General features: G+C 37.7%; 2 protein-coding genes across 3 annotated transcripts; both read left to right on the forward strand.

The window, feature by feature from the left end:
• Positions 1 to 318: 318 nt before the first annotated feature.
• Positions 319 to 5116, forward strand: LOC116000414 (cation/H(+) antiporter 18-like). Of its 2 annotated transcripts, none has more exons than XM_031240498.1 (4): positions 319 to 532; positions 1813 to 2014; positions 2640 to 3641; positions 3731 to 5116. In XM_031240498.1, the coding sequence occupies exons 2-4, from the start codon at positions 1820 to 1822 to the stop codon at positions 4937 to 4939; spliced, it is 2406 nt and encodes an 801-aa protein (XP_031096358.1). In that variant the 5' UTR covers positions 319 to 532; positions 1813 to 1819; the 3' UTR covers positions 4940 to 5116. The 2 variants fall into 2 exon arrangements, with proteins under 2 accessions (XP_031096358.1, XP_031096357.1); XM_031240497.1 differs by having other exon boundaries at positions 1818 to 2014.
• A 4481-nt stretch (positions 5117 to 9597) lies between these two features.
• On the forward strand, positions 9598 to 10352 carry LOC116000433 (dirigent protein 6-like). The gene has a single exon (XM_031240517.1). It carries the CDS (start codon positions 9630 to 9632, stop codon positions 10176 to 10178), a length of 549 nt encoding a protein of 182 aa, XP_031096377.1. The 5' UTR covers positions 9598 to 9629; the 3' UTR covers positions 10179 to 10352.
• The last annotated feature ends 3305 nt before the right edge of the window (positions 10353 to 13657 follow it).

The following is a 13657-nucleotide window of genomic DNA, read 5'->3' on the forward strand; positions in this document are numbered from 1 at the left end:
ACAATTGTATCATAAATGGCGCATTGATTATTAACATTTACAAATTTTAATCATTGACTTTCAATTTAATTATAAATCGTCCATTTGACTATTAACTTTGTTTCTAATTTAATCCTCCAATTGGATATTCATTTAGTAAATATTAAACTTATGGGTAATAATGTAAAAATGGATAATAAAAAAAGTAATAAATTATGTAATTCAGGGTAATTGTGTATTTCCTTGTAAAAGTTGCAAGCAGACGATGTGTGTCACATGACGCTTGCCATTTCTCCGGCGGCTTTGGATGGTTGTTGCACGTGTATTATGGGCAGTGCACAAGCTTTTCTGCCGTTACAAATACCCAATTTTGAAGATCGAATATCTTTGCATTTCCTCATTCTTTGGAACTCAAACTCTCTCTCTCTTTCTCTCTCTCTCTCCCTCCAATCTCAAAGACTTATAAACGCCTCCGTGACCGTTATATTCAACAAATTCTGAGGCGTTGATGCTCGATCGCTCATCGCCTTTCTGCAGGATTTCTACGATTCAGGTTTCTCTCTCTCCCTCTCTCTCTCTCTCCGTGCATGGATGCCTACGTATAATGCCTAAAAGTTTCTCTCTCTACTTAAAGCTCAATTTTGAGATGAGAACTGGAAAATTTTGAAAAGAGTACGTTCATATGTGAATTCGATTTGAATTGCAATAGCGTATATTTCTTGACCACTAGTCAAATACTCAGATATATGACGGCCACAACTATTCTCCGCCGCCGCCGCCGCCGCAAGTTTTTTTTTTTTTTTTTTTTTTGACTAATTTCTTTGACAAATTTAATTCTCCGTAATATAGCCATGAATTCAGTTAGTGATTACATTTTACCTTTTCTTCACTAATTAATGTGCAGTAATTATTGGCTTTCAAAAAAAAAGTGCAGTAATTATTGTATTATGGTTGTTCACGTAAGGATTCATGTTTGACTTCTGATATTTTAATAAAATCTATAAAATTAAAAATATCATGGATATGATTTAATAGAGCCAGTATGACACCGGCATAACTTTTGCTCGTTAAGAAAGTATATATGGACAAATATTATATTGTAATACAGTTAGTATAACACTTTTTTTAAAAAAATATTTTTGATGGTAATCCTTTTTTTATTTTTTTAATTTTTATTTTATCATTATACATTTATCCAATGTCGTATTTATTTTGATATCAACCGAGAATCCCAGGCAAGATATCCTTCTTATCCAATAAATAAGCTTCCCTTTGACGACGTTACTTCATTGCCTCTTTCACGGATTCACAACAACATCAATATGATTACTCAAAATAACTACTTTAATATATTATCACTAATATATTGTAGATTTGTAGTAATCCTATCCACTAACAACGGTTCAGGTTGAAAATAGAATAATAATCCCGAGAATAAACCTATTTTGATTCTTAAAATTTTCAAGAACAGCTTAATTTAGTAAATATGATGGATAATTTTTATATTTTGAATGTTTATTGTATTTCGATTATATTACTTAATTCAACCAATACTAGCTATAATACATTTCCTCAAAATTCATTCTATCAATCAAGGCTGTCCTAATTGGTTTAGGAATCAAACACGTACTCCGTGTATGTATAATTCATCCTATGAACCAAGATTGTCCTAATTGGTTTAGGAATCAGACACGTACTCCCTGTATGTATATATAATTCATTCTATGAACCAAGGTTGATGCAATTGGTTTAAGAATTAAAGTACGGTTATGTATATACACTGAAACGAAGCTGATCAGAATCAAGAATTGGTTGTTCCTGATAATTTTGTAGTGCAGGAATGGGGTCCAATGGTACAGTGGTGTGTCCGGCGCCTATGAAGGCCACATCAAATGGGTCGTTCCAAGGGGACAGTCCTCTGGACTATGCACTTCCCCTGTTGATCCTGCAGATATGCCTGGTGGTTGTACTCACTCGACTCCTTGCCTATCTTCTCCGCCCGCTCAGGCAGCCCCGCGTCATAGCTGAGATTATCGTAAGTTGATTTCTGGATAATCATAATAATACCCTAACCACAATCTTATAAGTTCAACTCCCAGCGGAACTGGATATTAATCTTCTTAGTTTAAGTCAGTCAGTTATGGATAATTTAGGCTGATTTTTCGTGTATAATTGTTTATATGGTTGACTTCAAGAATCACATAGCTATGACCCAGTTTGCTGTTGTGTAATTTACGCGTCTTTACATGGTTCTAAATATTTTTCTATTAAATTTTGATGGCAATGCTTGAGGACTCCATATTTAGCTAGTGTATACATTAAGCTTCTAGGCTGTTTCTTCAGGAAATTTGCCTTTAGTTAGTCACTCAAGTTTGGAATCCTGGCACGAGGCTTTGTGCAAGTGCAGCGCACTCTATGCAGGAAACACAAACTGGATAATAATAATGATTTAATGGAAATTGTTTAGGTGGTTAATGAAGTAGAGAAAAGTTGTTAACACAACTGTTTGTTGGCTTAACTGTCTATCAGCCTCCATAATATTTTACTATATGAGTTGACTATTTTCACACAATTCAACAAGAGAACAAGAATTATAGTGATAATGAACGTTATTTGCAGTGATGGAAACAAGAATTTGAGTGTTGATTTTGTTATGGCAGGGAGGTGTTCTACTTGGTCCATCTGCTTTTGGGCGCAGCAAAACCTATCTGAATGCTATATTCCCACCAAAAAGCCTCACTGTATTGGATACCCTGGCAAGCCTGGGCCTGCTCTTCTTTCTTTTCCTTGTTGGCCTTGAGCTTGACCCGAAATCTCTTCGTCGCACTGGAAAGAAAGCACTGAGTATTGCCCTTGCAGGAATCAGCTTGCCTTTCGGGTTAGGAATTGGGACATCTTTTATACTCAGAGCAACAATTGCCAAGGGAGTGAGTCAAGGCCCGTTCCTGGTGTTCATGGGAGTTGCCTTATCTATCACTGCTTTCCCTGTTTTGGCTCGTATCCTGGCTGAACTCAAGCTTTTAACAACAGATGTGGGGCAAATGGCCATGTCAGCTGCTGCAGTTAATGATGTGGCTGCTTGGATTTTACTTGCTCTTGCTATTGCTTTGTCTGGTACTGGTCATTCTCCCCTTATCTCATTATGGGTACTTATGTGTGGAACTGGTTTCGTGCTACTTTGCATACTCGTCGTTCCTCGTATATTCAAATGGATGGCATCACGCTGTTCGGAGGGCGAGCCAGTGGACGAGATATATGTGTGTGCCATATTGGCAGCTGTGTTGGCTGCTGGATTTGTGACTGATACTATAGGAATTCATGCCCTGTTTGGGGCTTTTGTGATTGGAGTTCTTGTCCCTAAAGACGGGCCATTGGCGGGCGCCCTAGTGGAGAAAGTTGAGGATCTAGTTTCAGGGCTATTCCTTCCATTGTATTTTGTGTCTAGTGGGTTGAAGACCAATGTAGCTACCATTCAAGGGGCTCAGTCATGGGGACTTCTTGTTTTGGTCATATTCACAGCATGTTTTGGAAAGATTCTTGGCACCATTGTGGTTTCAACCTTGTGCAGGATGCCTGTTCAGGAGGCTATTACTCTCGGTTTCTTGATGAACACCAAAGGCCTAGTCGAGCTCATTGTCCTCAATATCGGGAAAGATAGAGGGGTATGTATATATTTTAAGCCCTTTACCGAACAAAATTGTATTGATTCTTGAATTTCTGTTGTTTGATTGATTGTTCAATTGCATTGCAGGTATTGAATGATCAAACATTTGCCATTATGGTTTTAATGGCTCTGTTCACGACGTTCATCACGACGCCTATAGTTATAGCACTGTACAAACCAGCCAAACTAGCTGTGACTGAATACAAGTTCAGAACGATACAAAGGAAGGATCCAAGCAAACAACTCCGGATCTTGACCTGTTTCCATAGCAGAAGAAACATTCCTTCCTTGATCAATTTGATCGAGGCGTCTCGTGGCACTGAGAAGAGTGGAGGGTTTAAGGTGTATGCAATGCACTTGATGGAGCTCTCTGAGAGGTCATCTGCAATTCTGATGTGCCACAAGGCTAGAAAGAATGGACTTCCATTTTGGAACACTGGAGGAGAGCCTGCTGATTCCACAGAGATTGTGGTTGCATTTGAGACATTTGAGCATCTCAGCAAGGTGTCGATACGCCCGAGCACAGCAATCTCTGCAATGTCTAGCATGCACGAAGATATTATTGCGAGCGCGGAGGGGAAGAGGGTTGCTATGATCATCCTCCCCTTCCATAAACACCAGAAAATCGATGGGCATTTTGAAACAACCCGAAATGAGCTCAGGCATGTGAACCGAAGGGTTCTTGAGGGCGCACCGTGTTCAGTTGGTATCCTGGTGGATAGAGGTCTCGGTGGAACGTCTCACGTGTCTGCTAGCAACGTGGATTACACCATCACCGTGTTGTACTTTGGAGGCCACGATGACCGTGAAGCCCTGGCTTATGGCGCCCGAATGGTGGAGCACCCTGGAATTTGTTTAGTCGTGGCTCGGTTCATTCTTGACCCCGAGACTGCTGGGACAAGTGTGACATTAGACGTGAGCCCGAATGGTAGCCCCGAAGAAGAAAAGTCTCGAGATGAAGACTTCCTCGCTGGTTTCAAGCTCCGCAACTCCACAAACAGCTCGGTGAAATACGAGGAGAAGGTGGTGAAGGACGCTGCAGAGACGATGGAAGCCATACGGGGATACACCCGCTGCAATTTGCTCGTGGTTGGGCGAATGCCCGAGGGGGAGATAGTTGCGGCCATGAACAACAAGAGCGAGTGCCCGGAATTGGGACCTTTAGGCAACTTGTTATCTTGCAAAGAGTTTTCAACCACGGCATCGGTTTTGGTGGTGCAGCAGTATCGTAGAGACTTATCAAAGAATGGTCACAAGGAAGAGGACTCGGCAGATGGTGAATATGAGTCAACTTGAGTTCACAAATTCATCAACGTACTCCAGCGACCTTAGTATACATTTCATTTCTGCTTCATATTTAATGCCTTTCTGTAAGATTTGGCAAACAATATATTGGTGTTGTAAATTAATTAATACAGCTGCAATTTGGGATTTGTCTTTAGTTGCTACTTTGCTAAAATAAACCTTGTGCCATATCTGCAAGTAGATCAGACACAAAGATAATGTGCTTCCTTCACTACTCATTTGGCAAAGTCTAAAACTTAGTGCGTGAATATAAAGTCTCACTTAATATTACCAAGAGCAAATTGTCATTTTGGTCCACCGACTATAGGGGTCCTCTTAATTTCAGTTCATGACTTTCAAAAGTGTGCATACCATGACTTTTCAATTTGTATCAATTTTGGTCACTCCGGCCAAATTTCGCCGGAAAATTTTAAAAGTTAAAATAACGAGGGTATTTTAGTCATTTCACATTTTTTTCTTCTTCTCCGGCGAATTCTTCTTCTTCTCCAGTGACTTCTTCTTCTCTGACGATGCAAACTTAGGTTTTTTTTTTTTAATTTTGGTTATTCTTCTTCTCCGCCATTGTTGCTCTGCATCGCGCCGCCGTCGCCGCCGACGAATGCTCTTTACATACGCCGAACAGGAAGGAAGGATCGCCATCGCCGCTTGCTGCTTCCACTGCCGTCACCAGCTCGCCGGAAAAACAGGGGAGAACAAGGGTGTTGCTACTGTACGCCGAAGTAAGGAGACGAGGAGCTTGTTCACGTCGCCGATCGCCGAGCACCATGCTATTGTCGGAGCTTCACCGGAGGAGAAGGTTCACAGCTTTGGGGTCGAGAGAGGAGGGTGAGCGAGTAGGAGATGGGTGTGCCATTGCCGCCGGAATTCTTATTGCCGTTGCACTGACCATCGTGTTGCTTGCCGCCGACGGGAGAGATACGAAGAGAGGATGGTGCAGTTCGAGACCTATGGTTGCTTGGTACGTTGACGAAGGAGGTCTCCATTGTTATGGCTGCCTTTGGACGAAAGAAAGAGAGGGGAACGGAGAGGCAGAGTTGAAGTCACCGGAGAAGAAGAAGAATTCGCCGGAGAAGAAGAAAATAATGTGAAATGACTAAAATACCCTCATTATTTTAACTTTTAAAATTTTCCGGCGAAATTTGGCCGGCAATTTGGCCGGAGTGACCAAAATTGATACAAATTGAAAAGTCATGGTATGCAATTAACACTTTTAAAAGTCGTAGACTGAAATTAAGAGGATCCCTATAGTCAGTGGACCAAAATGGCAATTTGCTCTATTACCAATAGAGTGAGACTCAATTTCTCTCATAAACATTGAGAATTTGGGTTTTGATTGTACTTCTTGTGGACGGGATTAAATTGAGTTTTCTGTGCATAATATGATATAGTCGGGGCAAGTAGCCAAGTATAACAAACATTTAAAATATATATATTTGATTATATATATATATATATATATATATATATATATAGGGAAGGGAGCTCATCTAGGGAAGGCTCTATATATATATATATATAGAAATCTGTTCAAATGTGGCCGCGCCTTTCCGTGTGGTCGGTGCGGTTCACACCACTCAATATTAGAAAATGCACCACTGAATGTTATAAAATGCACCACTGAATGTTATAAAATAAACCACAATAAAAATACACAAAGCACACCACACACCCAAAATAATGCACCATAACTCTACCTTGCCCCTAATGGTGTGTGTACCTAACGGTGCATATTTGTGTGGTGCATTTTCTAACATTGAGTGGTGTATATCTGTACACGTAGTGGTGAGGCCGCACTGTTCACACATTAAGACGCGACACACTTAAACTCTACCCTATATATATATAATAGGGAAGGGAGCACACCTAGGGAAGGCTTGTATAAAATAGCTTGCAGCCGCGGTGCTGCAACCATAGCAGTAAATCTGCTAAGAATGCATATCAATATACAGAAATGCGTAATGCGTAGTAGTAGTACTAATATAATAATAATAATAATATTATTATTATAATATTTTGTATAAGGGTATTTATATGTCTTTTAAACCAACCAAGCATTGCAATAACATTCCTAAAGTCTATTCCTTCAGTGAACTAAACAGTGGAATACAAATCGCATTCTATTCCATGTCTATTCAAATCTTCATGGAATAGCATTCTTATTCTCTTAAAATTGTTTCCATGAACCAAACATGTATTCCCTTAGAACAATGAATCTTAAGTGTTAAAATGACGTATCTTAACTCTTAATATCGTGGACCTTCAGTTTATAACAATAGCGCACCTTAAGTGATACAAAGAAGCATCTTAAAAAGGAAAACGACGCACCTTAAGCAGAAAAACATGCACCTACAGCTTTAGACCAACGCACCTTAAGTTATCAACTAAAGAACTGACGTACTTTAAATAAGGAAAACCACGCATCTTAAGCACAAAACATATGCACCTTAAGCACAAAACATATGCACCTTAAACACAGAACTTACGCACCTTAAGTTACTGCGCGCACCTTAAGCACAGAAACAAGACACCTAAACAAGGAACACGACGCACCTTAAGCACAAGACCTACGCACCCTTAAGCAAAAATCTCACGCACCATTAGTTTGACCCATATAGAAAATTACATAATTGTCACTGCATTTTTTTAAACGTTTTTACAAAATCAATGGCTCTCCTCTAACCGCACAACTACACCTGAGAAGCCCTACCGCACCGTCCACTCGCTAACTAAATTATATATATATATATACACACACACCTACAACCATATATTCACCAAAGATATTACTCTGAAGGTCAATTGCAAGTTGCTACTAACCACGTTGCAACTTGCAATTAACCTTCATGACACAACTAACCACGTTGCAACTTGCAATTATTATATAGTTTACAGTTAGTTAGTAAATATGTCCACACTCATGAACTGATATACACAGTACTAATATTATTACATAATATTGGGGACGCTCAGTAAAATGCATAAATCAGTTTGCGTGTTGCACACATTTACTTAGGGTACTATGGTTTAATTTCTATTGCACACACTCATGGACGGATACTATGGTTTATATATAGGGAAAATGGCATCTTTAGTCCCTGAGTTATAGGGGTAGTGTAGACTCAGTCCCTAAGTTATGGTTGTATGCGAGTTTAGTCCCTCAGTTATTCACAAAGTGGCGAGTTTAGTCCCTGGACATTGAATTTGACGAAAAAATTAAAAAATATTCAAAATTTGAGGGGTAAAATAGGAAATTCACATTTTATTATTATTCTTATATCAAAACCACTTTTACAACATTATTTTTCACTTCTTAGCCTAATTATTTTCAAGATTTTTCATTTTTAAAAGCATTTTAATAACTTTCAAATGACTTATTAGTAACCTGACTCTAGTATAACACACTTAAAACCTAGCACAAATAAAGAAATGCATGATCATTGTATTTAGGTGTATGAAACACACTATCCTAACAAGTTTTTATTTTTTTACTAAGCAACAAATGTAATACAATTAAAACTTTTGAGATTTTTTTACACACTATCGTATCTCAAAAGTTTAATTTTATTACATTTGTTACTTAGTAAAAAAATAAAAACTTGTTAGGACAGTGTGTTTCATACACCTAAATACAATGATCATGCATTTCTTTATTTGTGCTAAGTTTTAAATGTGTTATACGAGAGTCACGTTCCTAACAAGTCATTTGAAAGTTATTAAAATGCTTTTAAAAATGAAAAATATTGAAAATAATTAGGCTAAGAAGTGAAAAAATAATGTTGTAAAAGTGGTTTTGATATAAGAATAATAATAATATGTGAATTTCCTATTTTACCCCTCAAATTTTGAATATTTTTAAATTTTTTCGTCAAATTTAATGTTAAGGGACTAAACTCGCCACTTTGTGAATAACTGAGGGACTAAACTCGCATACAGCCATAACTTAGGGACCGAGTCTACACTACCCCTATAACTTAGGGACTAAAGATGCCATTTTCCCTTATATATATATATATATATATATATATATATATAAACATAATAAGTGTGAATGAAGGTTATACCCTTCATTTATGTCCGTTTTTTCCGTTAAGCTTTTTTATACATTATGCTATAAAAGTTGTACTTTACAATAGTTTAGACAAACATACCCCTACCGTTATAACTTCTGTTATCTTTTCCACTATTGTAGTAGACATGCACATGCATTCACTATATATTTTCTTATTTTTTTCAATAATAATAATATATGCACATTATATATTGGATTTATATGTTAGTTATTTCGTAAAATACAAATATAAAATTTATAAAAAATATTTTACTTCATATATAAATATGTTGAACTCATATTGCAAATAGGAATGATAGTCAAACTTGTAATTTAATTTTGTGATTACATAATCAACAACATGACCAATTCAACTTACTAAATTACCTTGCTAAACTCACATTTATTATCTCATTCTTGTCTTTTACCGTTCTACATTAGTACACTAACCAAAAGGCATATTCCTTAGCCAAAGTCCATTATTATTATAATAATTGGAATTAAAAATGCAATTTGGCTATTTAAGTTGCTATTTAATCCCCAGCACTGAATTGTCAAACCTTATTAACCAAAGCCTCAGCTCATCCTCCTAATTAATAATACAAACTCATCGTAATCCTTATCGTCTTGGTGATGGAGAAATCTCTTACTCCGATCATCCTCTTCTTCTTCCTTCTCCTCCTGGCTTCTTGTTCTGAAATGGCAGACTCGACGACCATAAAAGCCGACAAGCCGTGCAAGCGCCTAGTACTGTATTACCACGACATCCTCTTCAACGGCACTAACGTTTTCAACGCAACCTCTGCCGCCATCGTCAAAGAGCCTAACCTCGGCAGCCACCACTTCGGGCTTATGGTCGTATTCGACGATCCCATTACTAAGGATCGCCACCTTCTCTCGCCGCCCATTGCTCGAGCTCAGGGCTTCTATTTCTACGACATGAAATCTACTTATAATGCATGGTTTGCGTATACTCTCGTATTCAACTCTACCCAATACAATGGGACCATTAACATCATGGGAGCCGATATGATGGGCGAGAAGACTAGGGACCTGTCTGTGGTGGGTGGAACTGGAGATTTCTTCATGACTAGAGGCATTGCCACCTTCTTCACTGATGAGCTTGAAGGCAATGACTATTTTAGGCTTCGGATGGATATTAAGTTGTATGAATGTTACTAGCAAGGTTGTGTTTTGGCCTGGGGAGTTTCAAAAAGTATTTTTCATGTCTGATTTGATGTGTTTTAGTTTGGTTAATAAGGTCTGTGGTTCTCTTTACTGATTGCTCCAACCTGCAGCAGTTGCTTTCTTCGCCCAGTGAACTCTATTCTTACATTGCTTACCCCATTGATTCATGCAAATTCGTGATGTCTACTTTAAATAATTACTCTATTGGGCTAGTTCCACGATCGGTTAATTCAGCCGCTCACTCTCTTGCTTCCTTAGCATTCTCTTACAGTATCACTTTGTATTGAGATTCTGTTTATTTCTACTTTGATTTAATTTACCGTTTTATTAGTTTTCAAAAAAAAAAAAAAAAGAAGGTTTAAATAAAGTTATTTGTAGTTCAATTTTTTTAATAGCAAGTTTATTATTAGTTTATATAAAATTTATATATTAAAATGTTATTAAAACACAAAAAAAAGTTTAAATTTAAAAATTATAAGAAAATACTAGGATAAATAAATATGAAATGAGATAGGGTACTGAAGTAGCTTTTTATTTATTTATTATTTCTTTTATGAAACTTGACTTCTCATAATATTTTTAAAGAGTTAATACCGATTTTGATCCCCCGGTTATTGAGTAATGCTTAATTTAGTATTTTACTTTGAAAATTAGTAAATTTGGTCCTCTGAAATTAAAACTCGCACTCAATTTGGTCCTCCGTTACAAAATCAATCCAAAAGCTGTTAAATTGAAGGATAAAATGGTTCATCCACTATGTTTCAACCCTTTCTCCGGCTTGTCTGGTTTCATCTCCCTTTAGCCGGCGTTGTCTCTCAAATCTACTCTAATTCGAAGACGGGATTGAAGGCCAAAGGAATGTATAAAATGGCAGGATGCCGAGGCCCGGTCGAAGGAATGTCAAGTTTGATATGTTAATGATTTAAGGAAGAAATGAGAATTATTAGGGTGTGTTTGGTTGACAGGCCGATTTTGGTATAAGGTATGGGTATCAAAGTGATTCCGGAGATAGATGGGTCGTGGTGGGCGTAGCTTGGGATTGGGCAAACGTACATGCGTTGCTTCACTGAAAAGGGGGTGACACACAGTAGATTGACTAGATTGCCCATCAATTTAACTTTGGACGGATTTTGCAACAAATGACCAAATTGAGTGGGATTTTAAAATTAGAGGATCAAATTGGATAATTTTCAACTAAATTAAACAATACTCAATAGTGAAGTTAGAATTTTTTTTCCCAACTATTTGCGCAACCTCAATCAATTAGTTTAATGACTTAATTTTTTAATTTTATTTTTTTCCTTCTAGCTATAGCTATTGACTTTTTAGTTAAATTTACTAAACAGTAAACATATATGGGATCGTGGAGGGAGTCTAGCTCAATCGATATTTTTCTTTTCGGGTAGATTTGCTAAACGAAGCCTAGATAGGCATGCAGCCAAATGAAGATAAATTATGAGTGTATTATGATTTGTACCTTTGATGATTTTCTATTGCCTTTCATATTGTCGATTGCAGTGTTAGAAATTGATAATCGATAAATGTTTTCGTAGCGAACTATATTTTTCAATTAAGTATCATCCTAATATAGTAATATTATTAATAGTAGTCATTTACCAATTAATTATAAGGTCAATTAATCACGCCAAGCACCTTGTGTTCAGATGACACTTCTGTGGCTCTCCTTGAGAGAAAGTTACAAGATTGAACCTCAGTGGTGGGGTATTGACAATTTGAGCTCCAGCCTCCAGTGATGGATATTGACTCATTGGTATGTAACAGATAGAGAAAGTATAGAACATGTATTACCTAAATCACATGTCTCTATTATTTTACTTGATTACCTCCTTATGCATGGTTTTATTGGACAAGGGTCTACCATAAACCGGGTACATAAATATAGTATGGGGTAGGAAAATAACAATCTTATTATCAAGACATGAGGCCCAATAAAATATGTACAAAAGCTTAAGATACCAACCCAAGAACGACGGTCCAAAATAATAACTAAACAAGACAAAGGACTAATAAATAAATAAACCCAAATGTATTACCAAGAACTCAAACCCAGGTGTGCCAACAAGGGGAAGGAGACTAGACCACCTAACTAGAGGAGTCTTCGCGTCTTGAGGTGTGTCATATACTTACCATGTGTAAGCCATCCCAAACCTGTCAATCTCAATCAGACATGCGTCCCACGTAGTCCCTGTCGTCAACCGCCTCAACTACTTCCCCCAACCGCCAAATGCCACACGGAAACATGCCTGAGCTCCTCACAACAAGCTGTCCGTGAGGGGCACGGGTGCACACGCCAGGCATGCCCAACGCATCCGGTATGCGCCAAGGATGACCCGGGCGTGCTAGCTGCACACCCAAGCATCCCGGGCGAAGCCACCAGGCGCCGTCACCCCGAGCAATGTAGTAATAAATATAAAAAGTAGCTCCTTAGTTAACAAGAGATGGAGTGACTTGGTGGTTTGGGTTGCATGTGGCAAGAAGGAGGTTGTTGGTTTGATCTCTCTGGAAGCATTTTCCTTTACTTTTTTGCTCCAAGTCATGCCTTTCTGAGCCACCATGTCTTTCTAGCCCAACAAGATTTGGGCCAACCTCTTTCCTTCACCACCTTCATTTGGATCAAAACTTTCTCAATAAAATGGATCCCAACGTCCGATCCCATGGCCCCTTCACCTCCGGTATTCATTAGTATTTCTTTTCAATATGTTTTTGTGGCCTAACTTATTAAAAAAATTCAATACATAATTTTAATGATTCTGAGTTATTTTGCCTGGCGATATTATATTGTCCGACCACTAACTCATAGCTTTTCTCATGTATTAAAAGAAATATATATATCCATTCAGAGGAAAACTCATAACCATTATTCGAAATTGCGCTCTTGGTGGAATCCAACTTGTGATCCTAGTCTCTAAAATATCACAATGAAATAAATAAGCTTAAGTTGTTCATAGCTGATTGACTCAAACCATAAAGGTTAATAGACAACTCCGATAAGATGTCGAGATGCCAACTAATATCCTTTGATCATAAATTGAGGAGGGAAACATTTAGTTCGATTTGACAATGGCAGATCTGTAAAAAATATATATGATTATTTTAGTAGTTCATTTTAGACACTTATATATAAGTGCAAATATAATAAAAATAGTATGCATAACCTGGATTTATGAAACGGTTTGTCCTCGTAGTCCTTTGTCAACTAGCTAGGGTCACAAAGTTGAATTTACTCGGGTAAGTAAATACTCTTAGGTATAGAGATGTGACAATGTGCCTCGTCCCCGTTTGAAACAGGGACTGGGACGGGGAAAAATTTCGGGGATCGGGGACGGGGACACCCCTCCCCGCCCCGCCCCGTCCCCGAATAATTATTATAATTAAGAATTATATATATATATATATATATATATATATATATATATATATATATATATATATATATATATATATATATATAT

This window comes from Ipomoea triloba, chromosome 12 (assembly GCF_003576645.1).
Source record: "Ipomoea triloba cultivar NCNSP0323 chromosome 12, ASM357664v1".
NCBI classification, from domain to species: Eukaryota; Viridiplantae; Streptophyta; class Magnoliopsida; order Solanales; family Convolvulaceae; genus Ipomoea; species Ipomoea triloba.